Source organism: Salmo salar, chromosome 01, assembly GCF_965601325.2.
Source record: "Salmo salar chromosome 01, fSalSal1, whole genome shotgun sequence".
Classification (NCBI taxonomy): Eukaryota; Metazoa; Chordata; class Actinopteri; order Salmoniformes; family Salmonidae; genus Salmo; species Salmo salar.
The window spans coordinates 9,011,152-9,034,271 of NC_138291.1; the positions used below are offsets into that span (position 1 = coordinate 9,011,152).

A 23,120-nucleotide genomic window follows, 5' to 3' on the forward strand; every position below is an offset into this window, starting at 1 on the left:
GGGGGGGGGGACTTCTACTTTATAACTCCTAATGAATGATGTTCAATAAATGTGTTATGATGGTTGTTATGAATGATACTACAAAAGTAAATGTGTTATGACTGTTTTTTAGAAGGGTGTTATGTAAACCCCTTCATATAAAGTGTTTCTCAACAAGCTTTATAGTTTATAGAGTATAATTGGTAGCAAAAAGCTGTGTTGAAGCAAAGAGCAGTGGCGAATCCCCCAAAAAATTACCATTGAAGTCTATGGAGCTTTTATGCAAATGTTTTAAATGGTTATAGTCAAAACGTATGCATATAGTATCAAAAAGCATTTTGACAAACAATGTTTGACAAAATACACATACGAGAAACAAAAACAGAATAGAAAGTCAAGAGCCATAAAAAAATGTACCATAAAACCATAGATCAACCAAATCAAATCAAATTTGATTGGTCACATACACATGGTTAGCAGATGTTATTGTGAGTAGCGAAATGCTTGTGCTTCTAGTTCCAACCATGCAGTAATATCTAACAATTAATCTTACAATTTCACAACAACCTTACACACAAGTGTAAAGGAATTAATAAGAATATGTACATATAAATATATGGATGAGCGATGGCCGAACGGCATAGGCAGGATGCAGTAGATGGTATAGAGTATATACATATGAGGATGAGTAATGTAGGGTATGTAAACATTATATAAAGTGGCATTGTTTAAAGTGACTAGTGATACATCCAATTTTTAATTATTAAAGTGGCTAGAGATTTGAGTCAGTATGTTGGCAGCAGCCACTCAATGTTAGTGATGGCTGTTTAGCAGTCTGATGGCCTTGAGATAGAAGCTGTTTTTCTTTTCTCGGTCCCAGCTTTGATGCACCTGTACTGACCTCACCTTCTGGATGATAGCAGGGTGAACAGGCAGTGGCTCGGGTGCTTGTTGTCCTATAACCATAGCATATCTAACAGCAGCATCAATCAAACAGCATTAATAAATACATACTGTACCACAATACAACACAGTAGAACCAGTAGCATCAAATATCGAATCAATAAACCCACAATAACCATCATGAGATACCATCACTAATACAAAAATTGGCATCCTTAGAAATCAGTCTACTGTACAATAAATCAACATATTCGTTAAAGAATCGTATTGCCTTAATCTCTCTGCACAGCACCTTAACAGAATAAGACGACCGCTGACGGTGCTCTGCGGCTGCACCTGGGTATGTTTGGCAACATGAGTGAAGGATGCTTTGTTGCAAAATAGGAAGCCGATTCTAGATTTAATTTTGGATTGGAGATGCTTAATGTGAGTCTGGAAGGCGAGTTTACAGTCTAGCCAGACACCTTGGTGTTTGTAGTTGTCCACATATTTTAAGTCAGAACCGTCCAGAGTAGTGATGCTGGACGTGTGGGCAGTGATCGGTTGAAGAGCATGCATTTAGTTTTACTTGCATATAAGTTGGAGGCCACGGAAGGAGAGTTATATGGCATTGAAGCTCGTCTGGAGGTTATTTAACACAGTGTCCAAAGAAGGGCTAGAAGTATACAGAATGGTGTCGTCTGTGTAGAGGTGGATCAGAGACTCACTAGCAGCAAGAGCGACATCATTGATGTATACAGAGAAAAGAGTCGGCCCGAGAATTGAACCCTGAGGCACCCCATAGAGACTGCCAGAGGTCCTGACAACATGCCCTCCGATTTGACACACTGAATTCTGTCTGAGAAGTAGTTGGTGAACCAGGCAAGGCAATCTTTTGAGAGACCAAGGCTGTTGAGTCTGCCGATAAGAATGTGGTGATTGACAGAGTCGAAGGCCTTGGCCAGGTCGATGAATACGGCTGCACCGTATTCATCGAAGAGGGGGATGACAGCAGCTGCTTTCCAATTTTTGGGGATCTCAGACGATACGAAAGAGAGGATGAACAGGCTAGTAATAGGGGTTGCAACGATTGCGGCAGATCATTTTAGAAAGAGAGGGTCCAGATTGTCTAGCCCAGCTGATTTGTAGGGGTCCAGATTTTGCAACTCTTTCAGAACATCAGCTATCTGGATTTGGGTGAAGGAGAAATGGGGGAGGCTTGGGCAAGTTCTCTCTTTTAATAAATATTTTTGGGATATTTGAAAACCATGGGTCTTTTAAAGCTTGGTGTGTTATGCGAAGTGAATTTTAAACTGCATGAGTAAACAGATTTTTAACATGCAGCTCAACGGCTGCGTTTAGTCAGGCAGACAAATTCTGATTTTTTTTCCCCACTGAACATAGCAAATGTGTGTCCTTCACTATTATCATGACAAACTTATGACTGTGTTTCTTTGAAGGCTTTGGTGTCTACATGGCACAGGGTCACCGAAGAGCCAACCCAAAGCCTAAACCCTGGGTAAAGAGGCTTAGTGAATTTGGCTTGGAACGTGTGCAGGAGAGTTGCTGTGTCTGAGGAGATGCTGTAAAAGGACAGAGTGCCAGCCGGCCAGTCCAGATACACTCCTACTCTGTTGGAGCAGGGGACAGGTATGAAAGTACACTTATTATTGTACAAGGCAGTGTACTTCTGATCAGAGCACAACATTCTCCAGGACTTGTCATTAAATCCAAACCCACAGTCTTTCCCCACTCCTTTCCTGCTGATTCCTTTATACGTTACTGCTATATCAACCACATCCCCGCTCCACTCTGCCTCCCAGTAGCAGCGCCCAGTCAGACCTTCTCTACAAAGCACCTGTGTCCAGTCCATAAATCTGTCCGGGTGATCAGGATACAGTTGCTCTTCTATCTCCCATGTCACCTTTCTGTTGTCCTCAGACAGAGAGAGATGTCTGTATGCTGTGTTCGGGTCCAGTGTTAGCTCACATGCAACTACTGAGGCTAATCAAGGAAGAACAGAGTATGTAAAAGTCATTATGCAATGCGCTGCAAGTATCCAGAACAATTTTCAAAACCTTAGTGAAGACGACCGACTTCATTTGTAATATGCCTGATAAATATACATGAAAAAAATGTGTTGTTCCTTCATACACTCTGCAATGAAAAATGACAAATTGAATTAAGTCATGGTTGGCCGTCCTTTACTAGTGTGCTGTTTTTTCATGCTTTTTGGATACTTAGTAATATGACCTATTCAAGATGTAAAAGCTTGATTTAACAGCAAATAACTTACATCTCTGAAACAGCAAAAACTCTTCACCGTGGCCACTGCAAGAAAAGCACAAGGACATGAAGTGACTCTGAAAACCTTATCGTATATTGTACACGTGTATACATTTGACAGATTAAAAACAGAACTGTTTTACCTGACTGTTTTGAGATGATACTGAGGATCCTCCAGGGCATCAGTGAGCAGCTCTACTCCTGGGTCTCCTAGATCTCCTGGTTGACTGTAACTCAGGTCCAGTTCTCTCAGTTGTGAGTTTGAGCTGAGAGTTGAGAAACATTCTTCCAAGTTTTTCTTTGTGATGTTACATCGGTTCAGCCTAAAAAAAAAAAAAAGAAGCTACATCTTAGTGGCTAATGTAATGAAGTGGAATTGTAATGTATTGGGGGCGGCCACTAACACTAGGGTTATCAGGAGGGTACTATTTACAGAGCTATTTGTTTTCTAAACAAATTGTTTCATATTCAGGACGATATATTTGATATTTGCTACAATTACATGTAAATAAATGTTGAACCGTAGCCAGGGAGAGCTCACTAGCCGCTACGCTAGTCAGAGAGCAAGATCGGCTACTTGATTTGATTTATTTCACCTTTATATAACCAGATAAACCAATTCACATTTGCAATAATGACCTACACTGAGAAACATACAGTGATACATATAACTACTCCTTCAACAACAGCAGCAATCACATCATGAGGTTGGAGTAAGATCTTCCATATACAGTGCCTTCAGAAAATATTCACACCCCTTGACTTTTTCCACATTTTGTTGTGTTACAAAGTGAGATTCAAATTGATATAATTGTTGTTGTTTTTTGTCAAAGGTCTACACAAAATACACACATTTCAAAGTGGAAGACAAATTCTAACATTTGTAAAAAAAATATATATATATATATATGAAAAATAAAACACTAATATATCTTGATTAGATAGTGTTCAACCCTCTGAATCAATACATATTAGAATATTGCCATAGATTTTAATTAGGCCACTCAGGAACATTCACTGTCTTATTGGTAAGGAACTCCAGTGTATATTTGACTTTGTGTTTTAGGTTATTGTACAGATGAAAAGTGAATTTTTCTCCCAGTGTCTGTCGGAAAGCAGACTGAACCAGGTTTTCCTCTAGGATTTTGCCTGTGCTTAGCTCTATTCCATTTATTTATATCCCCCCAAAAAACTCCCCAGTACTTAACAATGACATTCATACCCATAACATGAAGCAGCCACCACCATGCTTGAAAATATGATGAGTGGTACTCAGTGATGTGTTGGATTTGCCCCAAACATAACGCTTTATATTCAGAACATAAAATACATTTCTTTGCCACATGTTTTGCAGTTTTACGTTAGTGCCTTAATGCAAACATGATTATAATTCTATACAGGCTTCCTTCTTTTCACTCTGTCAATTAGGTTAGTATTGTGGAGTAACTACAATGTTGGCTGTGATAGTTTTCTCCTACAACAGTCATTAAACTCTGTAACTGTTTTAAAGTCCCCATTGGCCTCATGGTGAAATCCCTGAGCAGTTTCCTTCCTTACTGGCAACTGAGTTAGGAAGGATGCCTGTATCTTTGTAGTGACTTGGTGTATTGATACAGCATCCAAAGTGTAATTCATAACTTCACCATGGTGAAAGGGATATTCAATGTCTGTTTCTTTTCTTCTAAACCATCTACCAATAAGTGCCCTTATTTGCGATGCATTGGAAAACCTCCCTGGTCTTTGTGGTTGCTTGAAATTCACTGCTCGATTGAGGGTCCTTACAAATAATTGTATGTGTGGGGTACAGAGATGAGGTAGTCATTCAAAAATCATGTCAATGCAACTTATTATGTGACTTGTTAATCCAATTTTTACTCCTGAACTTATTTAGGCTTGCCATAACAAAGGGCTTGAATACTTATTGACTCAAGACATTTCAGCTTTTCATTTTATAGAAATGTTTTACATTTCAAGAAAAAAAAAAAAAAAACATTTTTGACATTATGGGGTATTGTATGTAGGCCGGTGACAGGAAATCTCAATTTAATCAATTTTAAATTTAGGCTGTAACACAACAAAATGTGGAAAAGTCAACCCTTTTTTAAATGTTAAGAAGAAACTTTGTATGTTTACCTAATAAAAAGATCTCCATGTGAAGCTATTTGTAAATATGTATGTATATATTATAGGTACTTAGTTGTACGAGTAGTTGCAGCAGTAGTTTAAATTAGTTGTACGAGTAGTTGCAGCAGTAGTTTATATTAGTTGTACGAGTAGTTTTAGCAGTAGTTTATATTAGTTGTACGAGTAGTTTTAGCAGTAGTTTATATTAGTTGTACGAGTAGTTTTAGCAGTAGTTTATATTAGTTGTACGAGTAGTTTTAGCAGTAGTTTATATTAGTTGTACGAGTAGTTTTAGCAGTAGTTTATATTAGTTGTACGAGTAGTTTTAGCAGTAGTTTATATTAGTTGTACGAGTAGTTTTAGCAGTAGTTTATATTAGTTGTACTAGTAGTTTTAGCAGTAGTTTATATTAGTTGTACTAGTAGTTGCAGCAGTAGTTTATATTAGTTGTACTAGTAGTTGCAGCAGTAGTTTATATTAGTTGTACTAGTAGTTGCAGCAGTAGTTTATATTAGTTGTACTAGTAGTTGCAGCAGTAGTTTATATTAGTTGTACTAGTAGTTGCAGCAGTAGTTTATATTAGTTGTACTAGTAGTTATCTTGCTCCTTTGCACCCCAGTATCTCTACTTGCACATTCATCTTCTGCACATCTACCATTCCAGTGTTTAATTGCTATATTGTAATTACTTTGCCACCATGGCCTATTTATTGCCTTAACTTACCTCATTTGCACTCACTGTATATAGACTTTTTGTTTTCTTTTGTTCTACTGTATTATTGACTGTATGTTTGTTTATTCCATGTGTAACTTTGTGTTGTTGTATGTGTCGAATTGCTATGCTTTATCTTGGCCAGGTCGCAGTTGTAAATGAGAACTTGTTCTCAACTAGCCTACCTGGTTAAATAAAGGTGAAATAAAATAAAATAAATAAGTTGTAGGTCTATTATTAGTTGTAAAATGTTTTTATGCTTTTATTTTTAAACTTTTTAGTGATATCCAAATTGGTAGGTACATTCTTGTCCCATCGATGCAACTCCGGTACGGACTCGGGAGAGGCAAAGGTCGAGAGCCATGTGTCCTACGAAACACGACCCTGCCAAGCCGCACTGCATCTTGACACACTTCTCGCTTAACCCAGAAGCCAGCCACACTAATGTGTCAGAGGAAACAACATACAACTGGCCACCGAAGTCAGCGTGCATGCGCCCGGCCCGCCACAAGCAGTCGCTAAAGCGCGAGGGGACAAGGACATCCCAGCAGGCCAAACCCTCCCCTAACCCGCCTCGTGTGTCTCCCGGTCGCGGCCATCTGCGACACAGCCTGGGATCGAACCCGGGTCTGTAGTAACGCCTCAAGCACGGCGATGCAGTGCCTTGGAACGCTACGCCACTCAGGAGAACCTTTATGCTTTAATGTAAGTTTTCATTTTTTATTATTAATATTATTTAATTGTTACTATTAGACATTGTCATGTTATGATTTAATTGTAATTAGACAGTAGTTGCCATATTATTTTATTATTATTGTTATTATTAGACAGTTGTTGCCATATTATTATTTAATAGTTATCATTATTAGACAGCAGTCACCATATTAATTGTTATTAGACATTGTCATATTATTATTTAACTGTAATTATTATTACAGTAGTTGCTATATTATTATTTAATTGTAATTAGACAGTAGTTGCCAAATTAGACAGTAGTTGCCATATTATGATCTTTTAATTGTTAGTTATTATTAGACTGTATCTACAATATTATTATTATTTAGTTGTTATTATTAGACAATAGTTGGCATATTATTATTTAATTGTTATTGTTATTAGACAGTAGTTACCATACTATTATTATTTAATTGTTATTAGACAGTAGTTACCATACTATTATTATTTAATTATTATTAGACAGTAGTTACCATACTATTATTATTTAATTATTATTAGACAGTAGTTACCATACTATTATTATTTAATTGTTATTAGACAGTAGTTACCATACTATTATTATTTAATTGTTATTAGACAGTAGTTGCCATACTATTATTATTTAATTGTTATTAGACAGTAGTTACCATACTATTATTATTTAATTGTTATTAGACAGTAGTTACCATACTATTATTATTTAATTGTTATTAGACAGTAGTTACCATACTATTATTATTTAATTGTTATTAGACAGTAGTTACCATACTATTATTATTTAATTGTTATTAGACAGTAGTTACCATACTATTATTATTTAATTATTATTAGACAGTAGTTACCATACTATTATTATTTAATTGTTATTGTTATTAGACAGTAGTTACCATACTATTATTATTTAATTGTTATTAGACAGTAGTTACCATACTATTATTATTTAATTGTTATTGTTATTAGACAGTAGTTACCATACTATTATTATTTAATTATTATTAGACAGTAGTTACCATACTATTATTATTTAATTGTTATTAGACAGTAGTTACCATACTATTATTATTTAATTGTTATTAGACAGTAGTTACCATACTATTATTATTTAATTGTTATTAGACAGTAGTTACCATACTATTATTATTTAATTATTATTAGACAGTAGTTACCATACTATTATTATTTAATTGTTATTAGACAGTAGTTACCATACTATTATTATTTAATTGTTGTTAGACAGTAGTTACCATACTATTATTATTTAATTGTTGTTAGACAGTAGTTACCATACTATTATTATTTAATTGTTGTTAGACAGTAGTTGCCATATTAGTGTTATTTCATTGTTATTATTATTAAATATTAGTTGCAATTTTATTTAACTGTTATTAGACAGTAGCTACCATACTATTATTAATTGTAATTATTAGACAGTAGTTGCCATATTATTATCATTTAAATGTTATTAGACTGTAGCTACGATATTATTATTATTTAGTTATTATTATTAGACAATAGCTGCCATACTATTATTGTATTGTTATTAGACAGTAGTTACCATACTATTATTATTTAATTGTTATTTTTATTACAGTAGTAGCCATATAATTATCATTTAATGTTTTAAGAATCCACTGTTGTATGAACAGTAGAGCAGAGAAGATATATCAAGAGGTGACAGTAACAATTTGATATTCTATGTACAGACGTTCACTTGTTCACTAGTAAAACTGACTGTACGCACATCTCAGAGCAGACGTGGGATTCATTCGAACACACCATATGATCACGTTGATATTGATAAATACAGAATCTTGTGCGGAAATAAGCGAATGTCCATTTTACGATCAGTCACATTCATTTAATAAATGAGGGCCAAAGTTAATATATGGTTGTAAAGTCAAGTTGCTAAATAATTCACCTCAGTGACTCCAGTTTACATTGCAGACTCCCCAGTCCAGCAGACAGCAGCTCCACTCCTGAATCCTGCAGGTCATTGTCACTCAGATCCAGCTCTCTCAGGTGTGAGTTTGAGATGAGAACTGAGGCCAAATGTTCACAACATCTCTCTGTGAGTTTACATCTATTCAACCTAACAGAAAACAAGTTGGACAAAACTAATTGGATCAAAATTCACTTGTATTTGCACAGTGTAACACCAGAACTCCCTGAATATATATTTATTTCAAAAGCTTTCAAATAAATATTCTAAATTAAGGAATTCAACAAGGTTCTGCTCTTCAATAACGCCAGTAATACTGACCTCAGTGTTTGTAGTTTACAGGTTGGACTGCCCAGTCCGGCAGAGAGCAGCTTCACTCCTGAATCCTGCAGGTCATTCACACCCAAGTCCAGCTTTCTCAGGCATGAGGAATTTGAGCTAAGAACTGAGGCCAGTGCTTCACAACAATGCTCTGTGAGGTTACATCCATGTAGCCTATAATATAAATAAATTGTTGAAGTAATTACATTTTATACAGCATTTAGGCCTTGGTTTTCAATGCATTCTTCTTTTTGACAGTGTGCGGATCTCCATCTCTTCCAGAATTTGAATTTTAATAGCTACGCACCTGGAACAGACAGGATTTGGTATAAAGGACATTTAAAGAGTGCAGACGTCCTCCTATCACGTCCAGGGAAATGGGGTAGGATCATCTCATATTTAGGGGGTCTGCTAGTCTGTGAACAATTGTATTTTATTCATTGAGGAGTTGGACATACTGCATAGCTCATTCCCCGACCATGGCTGACCTCTGACCCTACTCGGAGACTTCAACCTCCCGACACCTTCGACTCAGTTCTTTCCACTTCTTTCCTTTTTTGACCTCACTCTTTCCCAGTTCCCTCCCAGGTAGGCAATGTAGTTGACCTCATCTTCACTACACTCTTAGAAAAAAGGTTATTCTGCTGTTCCCATAGGAGAACCCTTTTTAGTTTCAGGTAGAAAACTTTTTGGTTCTATGTAGAGCCCTTTCCACATTCCAATTCTCATTTACACAATAATGACCTGCATATGCTGAAAAGCAGACAGTGCCACATACTGTACAACAACATCATGGGGTGGGAGAATGATCTTTCAGATACAGTACAAAGTTTCTACTGACTGGAATCATTTACCCGTCGACATCAGGCATTAAAATAAACATAGTGAATTTAAGAAAGCCCTTTTTCTAATGTTAAGAACAAACTGTTTGTGTTTTAACTAATAAAAACATCCCTATATGAAGATACTTGTAAATATGTACAGTACCAGTCAAAAGTGTGGACACCTACTCATTCAAGGGTTTTTCTTTATTTTTACTATTTTCTACATTGTAGAATAACAGTGAAGACATCAAACTAGGAAATAACACACGGAATCATGTAGTAATCAAAAACATGCAAAACAAAACAAATATATTTTAGAATTTAGATTCTTAAAAGTAGCCACCCTTTGCCTTGATGACAGCTTTGCACACTCTTGTCATTCTCTCAACCAGCTTCAATTGGAATGCTTTTCAACAGTCTTGAAGGAGTTCCCACATATGCTGATCACTTGTTGGATGCTTTTACTTCACTCCACGGTCCAACTCATCCCAAACCATCTCAATTGGGTTGAGGTCAGGTGATTGTGGAGACCAGGTCATCTGATGCAGCACTCCATCACTCTCCTCCTTGGTCAAGTAGCCCTTACACAGCCTGGAGGTGTGTTGGGTCATTGTCCTGTTGAAAAACAAATTATAGTCCCACTAAGCGCAAACCAGATGGGATGGCGTATCAATGCAGAATGCTGTGGTAGCCATGCTGGTTAAGTGTGCCATGAATTCTAAATAAATCCCTGACAGTGTCACCAACAAAGCACCCCCACACCATCACATCTCCTCCTCCATGCTTCACGGTGGGAACCACACATGCAGAGATCATCTGTTCGCCTACTCTGCGTCTCACAAAGACACAGCGGTTGAAACCAAAAATCTCAAATTTGATTAGCTGGTCAGGAGTCTTATGGTTTGGTGGTAGAAGTTGTTTAAGCAGCCTTTTGGACGTAGACTTACGAGCTCCGGTACTGCTTGCCATGCGGCAGCAGAGAGAACGGTTTATGACCAGGCCGGCTGGAGTCTTGATCATTTTTAGGGCCTTCCTCTGACACCACCTGGTATATAGGTCCTGGATGGCAGGAAGCTTTGCCCCAGTGATGTACTGGGCCGTACGCACTACCCTCTGTAGTGCCTTGCGGTCGGAGGCCGAGTAGTTGTCATACCAGGCAGTGATGCAACCAGTCAGGATGCTCTCGATGGTGCAGCTGTATAACTTTTTGAGGATCTGAGGACCCATGCCAAATCTTTTCAGTCTCCTGAGAGGAATAGGCTTGTCGTGCCCTCTTCATGACTGTCTTGGTGTGTTTGGACCATGATAGCTTGTTGGTGATGTGAACACCAAGGAACTTGAATCCCTCAACCTGCTCCACTATAGCCCCGTTGATGAGAATGGGGGTGTGCTCAGTCCTCCTTTTCCTGTAGTCCAATCATCTCCTTTTGTCTTGATCTCATTGAGGGAGAGGTTGTTATCCTGGTACCACACGGCCCGGTCTCTGACCTCCTCCCTATAGGTGATCAGGCCTACCACTGTTGTGTCATCTGCAAACTTAATGATGGTGTTGGAGTCGTGCCTGGCCATGCAGTCATGGGTGAACAGGGAGTACAGGAGGGGATTGAGCGTGCACCCCTGAGGGGCCCCCGTGTTGAGGATCAGCGTGGCAGATGTGTTGTTACCTAACCTTACCACCTGGGGGAGGCCCGTCAGGAAGTCCAGGATCCAGTTGCAGAGGGAGGTGTTTAGTCCCAGGATCCTTAGCTTAGTGATGAGCTTTGAGGGCACTATGGTGTTGAACGCTGAGCTGTAGTCAATAAACAGCATTCTCACGTAGGTGTTCCTTTTGTCCAGGTGGGAAAGGGCAGTGTGGGGTGCAATAGAGATTTAATCATCAATGGATCTGTTGGGGCTGTATGCAAATTGGAGTGGGTCTAGTGTTCCTGGGATAATGGTGTTGATGTGAGCCTTGACCAGCCTTTCAAAGCACTTCATGGCTACAGATGTGTGTGCTACGGGTCGGTAGACATTTAGGCAGGTTACCTTAGTGTTCTTGGGCATGGGGACTATGGTGGTCTGCTTGAAACATGTTGGTATTACAGACTCAGTTTGGGTCAGGTTGAAAATGTCAGTGAAGACACTTGCCAGTTGTCAGCGCATGCTCTGTGTACACGTCCTGGTAAACCATCTGGCCCCGCGGCATTGTGAATGTTGACCGGTTTAAAGGTCTTACTCACATCGGCTATGGAGAGCGTGATCACAAAGTTGTCCGGAACAGCTGATGCTCTCATGCATGCTTCCGTGTTGCTTGCCTTGAAGCGAGCAACATATGCCATATTATTATTATTTAATTGTTTTTTTTAAATTAGACAGTAGTTACCATATTATTATTATTATTTAATTGTTAATATTAACAAATTATTATCAGTCACATTCATTTAATAAATGAGGGCCAAAGTAAATATGGTTGTAAACTCAAGTGTTCAATAATTCACCTCAGTGTCTCCAGTTTACATTGCAGACTCCCCAGTCCAGCAGACAGCAGCTCCACTCCTGAATCCTGCAGGTCATTGTCACTCAGATCCAGCTCTCTCAGGTTTGAGTTTGAGATGAGAACTGAGGCCAAATGTTCACAACATCTCTCTGTGAGTTTACATCTATTCAACCTAAAATGAAACAAGTTGGACAGAACAAATTGGATACAAATCATCCACCACTTAGATTCTACTCATGAAACTCTTAGAAGCCAAAGTAACAGGCCATTATCACTTCAGAGGCATAACAATTGACTCATTAACCACGTTTCCATTCACAGTTTTTATGTGAATGGAATGGAAACAGGAAGTAATGGAAACAGGAAGTTTTGGTACAATTTTATAAATGCCAACAGATCATTTGTTCTCATGCTATTTTACATATTTTTCCATAAGTCTGTGAAAAAAAGTTGCTGTTTGAAAGAGGGGCCAATCAACATTTCTCTTAAGGCCTTAACACTTGTTGGACTATAATTGAAAAAATGAAAAGCCTTTTATGGTGTCTGACGAAGTTGACATAAATCCAGTTGTTTGCGTCTTATGTGTTTTATTTTTTTCTACAAAATTAGGTTGTTCCTTTACATGGTACGATAGCTGATACTTTGGTCTATCAAAATATATATTTAAAATGTTGTTAATATTGATTGTTTAATTCTAACATTAGATGATTCAAATATGTAATACAAAATTACAAACGTATATTTGTTTTGTTTTATAGTACTATTAAATGCTTCAGGGTTAATTTTGTTAGCATTTTGGCACATTTTTCAAGATTTAGAACATAATACAACATTTATAAAGCAAACACTATCTCTTAAGTCTAGCACAGAAAAGACATCAATTGTTTAAGTATATGTTGCAGAACAGTGATTGAATTTTTTTTATTTTAGCAGAAAATATTCTATATATTCAATAGACCAACAAAATCAATCTGAAGGGTTAGCCATCAGTGATGGAGTTGACAAAAAGCCACTGACAGAGTAGACAACAGATACTCAAAACAAACATATTTTTTTTGCATCTAAAAGTCCAATACGACCATTTGTAAAATTTGGAAAATTATTATTTTGAAAATCCCCAATAAAAAAAATAACTATTCTATCAGATCTTTCAGCACTCTTACGGAGTTGACATTAGAATAAAATCTGACTGTGTTGATGTTTTACGTAGTTGACAAAAATGGCATTTTCTTCTCATTCATGTGGTATACACAGTAGCAATTTAGTTTTTCCTCAGTTGTTTTATGACTCTTGAATCTAATTAAATGTAACATATTTGAAGCAAAACTCAAATTTGATCTTAATCCATCAGGCCAATGGAGTTGATAGTTTATGGTTGTGACCATGGGGATTCCAATATTGTTTGTTTAAATATATCAAAAGTAGAGTTAATGCACAAAATGTAATGAGGACATGAGGAAGGGGTCCTTGTGGTAAAGCTGAACTTGCTCATTCCTGATTAATCAGTTGAGTTGACCAAATCTCCTGACTCATCTTTTTGGAATCACAGTTTTTAGAGAAATATTCTGCCGCCTCAAGCAGCAGTTATTGGAAACGCGGAAAGAGTCAAAACAGGAAATGCAGTGCAAGGAGGTTGGTTGCGAGGAGCAATAGTGTGATACGCAGGACTCGTAATCCACGAGTGGCAGTGGTTCAGATCCAACAAAGGTGGGCAGCTGATTTATCAAAGTTTCGTATTTGATGGATCTGATTGTTATAGCAGAGTTCAATGTTTACCTGCATGCGACATGAAACAAACATAATTACACACCCTTACATCGCGATATTTGGGTAGGAAAATTCACTTTATGATCATATCAGCGCACCTTCATTTGATAAGGGCCAATGTACATAACTCACCTCAGTGTTTCCAGTTGACACTGTGGAATCCCCAGTCCAGCAGACAGCAGCTCCACTCCTGAATCCTGCAGGTCATTGTCACTCAGGTCCAGTTCTTTCAGTTGTGAAGAGTTTGAGCTGAGAGCGGATGCCAACTCTTTACAACATCTCTCTGTGAGTTTACATCTATTCAACCTGAATAGAACATCAATTGAAATTGAATCAACATAATGTGAACATTTTCAAACATAACTGCCAAAATATTAAGTCTAAAACACCCAGCCAAGTTATGAAACCATTATAAGTACTTACAGAGCTGTTCTGGAGGCTTTGACCACTGGCAGCAGCCTCAGAAGACCTTCCTCTGATCTGGAGAATCTATTTAGGTCAAAAACATCCAGCTCCTCTTCTGAAGTCAGCAACACAAAGATCAGAGCTGACCATTCTGTAGGTGACAATTTGGCTTCTGAGAGACTTCCTGAGTTCAAGTAGCTTTGGATCTCCCACACTAGATAGTGGTCATTCAGCTCATTCAGACAGTGGAACAGATTGATGCATTTCTCTGGTGAGGGATTCTCCCTTATCTTCTCGTTGATGTATTTGACTGTTTCCACATTTGTCAGTGAGCTGCTCCCTGTTTGTGACAGTAGGCCTCGTAGGAGAGTCTGATTGGACTCAAGTGAAAGGCCCAGAAGGAAGCGAAGGAACAGATCCAGGTATCCATTCTTGCTCTGTAAAGCTTTATCTACTGCACTGTTGTAGAAGTCGATTGTAGATTTGTGTCCGATTGATGATTCATGGTCCCTGAATGAAGATCTGTTTTTGACCAGTGGATTCTCTCTGCTTTGGTTGAATGTGAGAAACACATATAATGCAGCAAGAAACTCCTGGATGCTCAGATGCACAAAGCAGTACACATTCTTCTGGTACAGCCCACACTCCTCTCTGAAGATCTGCGTGCATACTCCTGAGTACACTGATGCTTCTGACATCAATGCCACACTCCCTTAGGTCTTCCTCATAGAAGATCAGATTGCCTTTTTCCAGTTGTTTGAGGGCCAGTTTTCCCAGAGAGAGAATTATCGTTTTATCCCAGTGTGGATCTCGGTCATGGTCTTCAAGATACTTCTGAATCCCTTGTTTGGTCTGAAATACCAGGAAGTGTGTGTACATTTGAGTCTGATTCCTGGGCATCTCTCCACTCTCTGCCTGACACAACAGTCTCTCTAGAACAGTGGCCGTAATCCAACTGAAGACTGGTATGTGGCACATGATGTGGAGGCTCCTTGATGACTTAATGTGTGTGATGATTCTGCTGGCCAGGTTCTCATCACTGATTCTATTCTTGAAGTACTCCTCCTTCTGTGGGTCGTTGAAACCTTGTACCTCTGTCACCTGGTCAACACACTCTGGAGGAATCTGATTGGCTGCTGCTGGTCGGGATGTTATCCAAACAAGAGCAGAGGGGAGCAGATTCCCCTTGATGAGATTTGTTAGCAGCACATCCACAGAGGTTGACTCTGTGACATCACAGCAGCTCTCGTTGTTCTTGAAGTCTAGAGGAAGTCGAAACTCATCCAGACCATCAAGGACAAACATAACTTTGTAGCTGTCAAAGTTGGATATTCCAGATTCTTTAATCTCAATGAAATAGTGATCTATAAGTTCATTCAAACAGATTTGTTTATTTTTCATGAAATTCAGCTCCCGAAAAGGAAGTGGAAATATGAACTGGACATCCTGATTAGCTTTTCCTTCAGCCCAGTCCAGAATGAACTTCTGCACAGAGACTGTTTTTCCAATGCCAGCAACTCCCTTTGTCAGCACAGTTTTGATAGGTTTGTCTTGTCCAGGTGAGGGTTTAAAGATGTCGTTACATTTGATTTTTGTCCCTTGTGCTGCTGATTTCCTGGAAGCTGTTTCAATCTGTCTCACCTCATGTTCGTTATTGACATCTCCGCTTCCACCCTCTGTGATGTAGAGCTCTGTGTAGATCTTATTGAGAAGGGTTGAGTGGCCTTGTTTAGCTATTCCCTCAAATATGCATTCATGTCTCTTCTTCAGGGTAGATTTGAGTCGGTACACCAGAGGAAGTTCATCTATTTGATGAAACAAGTATTATAAATAGCAAAATCCTTAACTTTACAAATGTAGTTTGACAGATATTCCAATGTTCCCTGATAATTACTAAAGTGTAGTGTACCCCTCAATTTAAGAATGCAAATTACAAATACATTTTCCATAATCCTGAAACCATTCTTTTCACAGTTACATTCATCATTTTCAGCATCAGTGGTCAAATAAATGTATTAGGAGGAATAACATAAGGACTCTCAACATTAGAAACACTGATATGAAGGATGATAACTCCTCATTTTGATTTGTTAGCTCTAGCAGTATAGAGGTTAATTAAAGGGATCGTCCACTCAAAATGTAATCTCTTATGATTTGTCCACTGACCTTGGCTATTTTTGCTTTTGGATAAGTATTTTGTTCACAGAGGTGGTTGAGCACATCTGATTTGTCAAAGTTTTCTATTTGACTGATCTGATCGTCGTAAACAAGTTCACTGCATAAATACATTTTACATGATCATTTGCTTGCGCGCAAACATACATTCACATAATTACATATCCCTACATTGGCCTGATATGAGCAGAATATTCTGCTCCATACTTGAGGAATTCACTTCAGTTTGCAGAATGCTGGGTGACAGTAGAGTAGAGCGCGAAAGTCAAGCAGCACCCAGGAGTCGGGACGAGAGAAAATATAGGAGAGGAGACGTCATCAGACTACAGTAATATAGGAGAGGAGACGTCATCAGACTACAGTAATACAGGAGAGGAGACGTCATCAGACTACAGTAATACAGGAGAGGAGACGTCATCAGACTACAGTAATACAGGAGAGGAGACGTCATCAGACTACAGTAATACAGGAGAGGAGACGTCATCAGACTACAGTAATACAGGAGAGGAGACGTCATCAGACTACAGTAATACAGGAGAGGAGACGTCATCAGACTACAGTAATACAGGAGAGGAGACGTCATCAGACTACAGTAATACAGGAGAGGAGACGTCATCAGACTACAGTAATACAGGAGAGGAGACGTCATCAGACTACAGTAATACAGGAGAGGAGACGTCATCAGACTACAGTAATACAGGAGAGGAGACGTCATCAGACTACAGTAATACAGGAGAGGAGACGTCATCAGACTACAGTAATACAGGAGAGGAGACGTCATCAGACTACAGTAATACAGGAGAGGAGACGTCATCAGACTACAGTAATACAGGAGAGGAGACGTCATCAGACTACAGTAATACAGGAGAGGAGACGTCATCAGACTACAGTAATACAGGAGAGGAGACGTCATCAGACTACAGTAATACAGGAGAGGAGACGTCATCAGACTACAGTAATAGAGGAGAGGAGACGTCATCAGACTACAGTAATACAGGAGAGGAGACGTCATCAGACTACAGTAATACAGGAGAGGAGACGTCATCAGACTACAGTAATACAGGAGAGGAGACGTCATCAGACTACAGTAATACAGGAGAGGAGACGTCATCAGACTACAGTAATACAGGAGAGGAGACGTCATCAGACTACAGTAATACAGGAGAGGAGACGTCATCAGACTACAGTAATACAGGAGAGGAGACGTCATCAGACTACAGTAATACAGGAGAGGAGACGTCATCAGACTACAGTAATACAGGAGAGGAGACGTCATCAGACTACAGTAATACAGGAGAGGAGACGTCATCAGACTACAGTAATACAGGAGAGGAGACGTCATCAGACTACAGTAATACAGGAGAGGAGACGTCATCAGACTACAGTAATACAGGAGAGGAGACGTCATCAGACTACAGTAATACAGGAGAGGAGACGTCATCAGACTACAGTAATACAGGAGAGGAGACGTCATCAGACTACAGTAATAGAGGAGAGGAGACGATCAGACTACAGTAATAGAGGAGAGGAGTCGTCAGACTACAGTAATAGAGGAGAGGAGACGTCATCAGACTACAGTAATAGAGGAGAGGAGACGTCATCAGACTACAGTAATACAGGAGAGGAGACGTCATCAGACTACAGTAATACAGGAGAGGAGACGTCATCAGACTACAGTAATACAGGAGAGGAGACGTCATCAGACTACAGTAATACAGGAGAGGAGACGTCATCAGACTACAGTAATACAGGAGAGGAGACGTCATCAGACTACAGTAATACAGGAGAGGAGACGTCATCAGACTACAGTAATACAGGAGAGGAGACGTCATCAGACTACAGTAATACAGGAGAGGAGACGTCGTCAGACTACAGTAATACAGGAGAGGAGACGTCGTCAGACTACAGTAATACAGGAGAGGAGACGTCATCAGACTACAGTAATACAGGAGAGGAGACGTCATCAGTCTACAGTAATACAGGAGAGGAGACGTCATCAGACTACAGTAATACAGGAGAGGAGACGTCATCAGACTACAGTAATACAGGAGAGGAGACGTCATCAGACTACAGTAATACAGGAGAGGAGACGTCATCAGACTACAGTAATACAGGAGAGGAGACGTCGTCAGACTACAGTAATACAGGAGAGGAGACGTCATCAGACTACAGTAATACAGGAGAGGAGACGTCATCAGACTACAGTAATACAGGAGAGGAGACGTCATCAGACTACAGTAATACAGGAGAGGAGACGTCATCAGACTACAGTAATACAGGAGAGGAGACGTCATCAGACTACAGTAATACAGGAGAGGAGACGTCATCAGACTACAGTAATATAGGAGAGGAGACGTCATCAGACTACAGTAATACAGGAGAGGAGACGTCGTCAGACTACAGTAATACAGGAGAGGAGACGTCATCAGACTACAGTAATACAGGAGAGGAGACGTCGTCAGACTACAGTAATACAGGAGAGGAGACGTCGTCAGACTACAGTAATACAGGAGAGGAGACGTCATCAGACTACAGTAATACAGGAGAGGAGACGTCATCAGACTACAGTAATACAGGAGAGGAGACGTCATCAGACTACAGTAATACAGGAGAGGAGACGTCATCAGACTACAGTAATACAGGAGAGGAGACGTCATCAGACTACAGTAATACAGGAGAGGAGACGTCATCAGACTACAGTAATACAGGAGAGGAGACGTCATCAGACTACAGTAATACAGGAGAGGAGACGTCATCAGACTACAGTAATACAGGAGAGGAGACGTCATCAGACTACAGTAATACAGGAGAGGAGACATCAGACTACAGTAATATAGGAGAGGAGACGTCATCAGACTACAGTAATACAGGAGAGGAGACGTCATCAGACTACAGTAATAGAGGAGAGGAGACGTCATCAGACTACAGTAATACAGGAGAGGAGACGTCATCAGACTACAGTAATACAGGAGAGGAGACGTCATCAGACTACAGTAATACAGGAGAGGAGACGTCATCAGACTACAGTAATACAGGAGAGGAGACGTCATCAGACTACAGTAATACAGGAGAGGAGACGTCATCAGACTACAGTAATACAGGAGAGGAGACGTCATCAGACTACAGTAATACAGGAGAGGAGACGTCATCAGACTACAGTAATACAGGAGAGGAGACGTCATCAGACTACAGTAATACAGGAGAGGAGACGTCATCAGACTACAGTAATACAGGAGAGGAGACGTCATCAGACTACAGTAATACAGGAGAGGAGACGTCATCAGACTACAGTAATACAGGAGAGGAGACGTCATCAGACTACAGTAATACAGGAGAGGAGACGTCGTCAGACTACAGTAATAGAGGAGAGGAGACGTCATCAGACTACAGTAATACAGGAGAGGAGACGTCGTCAGACTACAGTAATAGAGGAGAGGAGACGTCATCAGACTACAGTAATACAGGAGAGGAGACGTCATCAGACTACAGTAATACAGGAGAGGAGACGTCATCAGACTACAGTAATACAGGAGAGGAGACGTCGTCAGACTACAGTAATACAGGAGAGGAGACGTCGTCAGACTACAGTAATACAGGAGAGGAGACGTCATCAGACTACAGTAATACAGGAGAGGAGACGTCATCAGACTACAGTAATACAGGAGAGGAGACGTCATCAGACTACAGTAATACAGGAGAGGAGACGTCATCAGACTACAGTAATACAGGAGAGGAGACGTCATCAGACTACAGTAATACAGGAGAGGAGACGTCATCAGACTACAGTAATACAGGAGAGGAGACGTCATCAGACTACAGTAATACAGGAGAGGAGACGTCATCAGACTACAGTAATACAGGAGAGGAGACGTCATCAGACTACAGTAATAGAGGAGAGGAGACGTCATCAGACTACAGTAATACAGGAGAGGAGACGTCATCAGTCTACAGTAATACAGGAGAGGAGACGTCATCAGACTACAGTAATACAGGAGAGGAGACGTCATCAGACTACAGTAATACAGGAGAGGAGACGTCATCAGACTACAGTAATACAGGAGAGGAGACGTCATCAGACTACAGTAATACAGGAGAGGAGACGTCATCAGACTACAGTAATACAGGAGAGGAGACGTCATCAGACTACAGTAATACAGGAGAGGAGACGTCATCAGACTACAGTAATACAGGAGAGGAGACGTCATCAGACTACAGTAATACAGGAGAGGAGACGTCATCAGACTACAGTAATACAGGAGAGGAGACGTCATCAGACTACAGTAATACAGGAGAGGAGACGTCATCAGACTACAGTAATACAGGAGAGGAGACGTCATCAGACTACAGTAATACAGGAGAGGAGACGTCATCAGACTACAGTAATACAGGAGAGGAGACGTCATCAGACTACAGTAATACAGGAGAGGAGACGTCATCAGACTACAGTAATACAGGAGAGGAGACGTCATCAGACTACAGTAATACAGGAGAGGAGACGTCATCAGACTACAGTAATACAGGAGAGGAGACGTCATCAGTCTACAGTAATACAGGAGAGGAGACGTCATCAGACTACAGTAATACAGGAGAGGAGACGTCATCAGACTACAGTAATACAGGAGAGGAGACGTCATCAGACTACAGTAATACAGGAGAGGAGACGTCATCAGACTACAGTAATACAGGAGAGGAGACGTCATCAGACTACAGTAATATAGGAGAGGAGACGTCATCAGACTACAGTAATATAGGAGAGGAGACGTCATCAGACTACAGTAATACAGGAGAGGAGACGTCATCAGACTACAGTAATACAGGAGAGGAGACGTCATCAGACTACAGTAATACAGGAGAGGAGACGTCATCAGTCTACAGTAATACAGGAGAGGAGACGTCATCAGACTACAGTAATACAGGAGAGGGCGTCGCGACAAGAGTAGGTTTTAAGCTGCTACACTGTGTCGTAGCTTTGCCGGCGTGAAGAGCGCGAGACACTATCAAGTGTTATCGAAATACACACAACAACTTTCCTGGGGATTCGACTACAGCCAAGACAAGTAGGAATAAAATCATTAAGCTGTATTTTGAGAGAAACATCCCTTTAAAACAATGTATTATTTATGAATTATTTAATTTAAACAATCCTCATGAATTGATACCAGGAAAGGACTAAAGCTGGCCAATCAGTGAACAAGTGTACTGACCACTCGGAGTCTCTGACTCTAACCTCTGCTCTTGGTCACCTATTGTTCTGAAAAAGAAGAAGCAAATCAGGTTTTTTTAGCAGGACATTTTTAGCGTTCAGTTGTTTAGAAAAATATATGTTTTCATTTGACTCTTATCATGAAAACAAATGCCAGGCAACCATGGCCTATTATACAGTACATATGGAGTGGCTGTGAGACCTGTGTTCAGGATACCCTTTCCTGTGCACTAAACAACCCTACGCTCTGCACATGTAGGTCTTTCTTGAATTATGGTGGCATTTAGGCATGGCAATTTGGAAGAAAAAAAATGTACTTCATTTTTCAAGATTTTGTGGAAGCTTAATTACTTTAAATAGTTTTTAACCAATATGATAACATTGTGCCATCAGTAGGAGTAGTAACACCAACGATGGAAACACCAATGAGACATTTTAGGTAAATTAGGATTTTCTGAAATGGAGGCCACAAATGCAAAAATCTAAGGTCATCAATGCTTAAAAAATTATTTACTCAACGTTATATGATTAATCATTTTGCTCAAATTGTTATTTCCGTTTATTTGAATCCTGTCTCGGAGCTCTACAGTCAATTCCTTCGACCTCGTGGCTTGGTTTTTGCTTTGACATGCACTGTCATCTGTGGGATGTTATATAGACAGGTGTGTGCCTTTCCAAAACATGTCTAATCATTTGAATTTACCACAGGGGAACTCCAATCAAGTTGTAGAAACATCTCTATATTTTTTATATATTAGCAACAATTTCAAGAAAACTGTCTTTGCTTCGTCATTATGGGGCATGGTCTGTAGACTGATGAGATTTTTGTTGTTGTTGAAACATTGGATTTGGCCTTAATGCTATTAGCCTATGGAAACACATTGGATAACACATTCATACAGGGAAAAACAGTTTTTTTAATATGGATGCTGTTTTGTGGTATGTTAAACTGCGATTTAAGGAATACCACTTTACTGTAGAGAAACATTTCTCTCTAAAATCACATTGTCAGATGTTTCCAGCCGGGCTGGTGTCAGTTCAAATTGTAAGCAGTCAATTCAGGAAGTGATTTTAATAAAATAAAGTAAAAAACGTTAAAATATATAGATTCTATTCCTCAGTCATTGAAAATATATAGGCTTTTTTCTAATGTTGAATTGTTACTTAAGTTAACTTCCTGATTTGACTGCCTTCAACTCAAATTGACCCCAGTCCTCCCACTGGGTACCCTACATCATGTTAACGTGGATAGTTGAGTAATATTTAGTTGAAACATTGATCAATGACATTACAAGCTACATTCACCCACCC

At 39.5% G+C, this 23,120-nt stretch overlaps 1 protein-coding gene across 1 annotated transcript in view; it reads right to left on the reverse strand.

The window, feature by feature from the left end:
- Positions 1-251: 251 nt before the first annotated feature.
- Positions 252-23,120, reverse strand: part of LOC106607310 (NACHT, LRR and PYD domains-containing protein 3) — a 29,775-nt gene continuing 6,906 nt past the window's right edge. The window contains 10 exon segments of the mRNA XM_014204192.3: positions 252-2,865; positions 3,158-3,192; positions 3,291-3,470; positions 8,618-8,788; positions 8,960-9,133; positions 12,261-12,431; positions 14,159-14,332; positions 14,450-15,124; positions 15,126-16,236; positions 21,811-21,857. Of these exon segments, the coding sequence (XP_014059667.3) occupies positions 2,300-2,865; positions 3,158-3,192; positions 3,291-3,470; positions 8,618-8,788; positions 8,960-9,133; positions 12,261-12,431; positions 14,159-14,332; positions 14,450-15,124; positions 15,126-16,236; positions 21,811-21,857 (3,304 nt within the window). The 3' untranslated portion in view covers positions 252-2,299.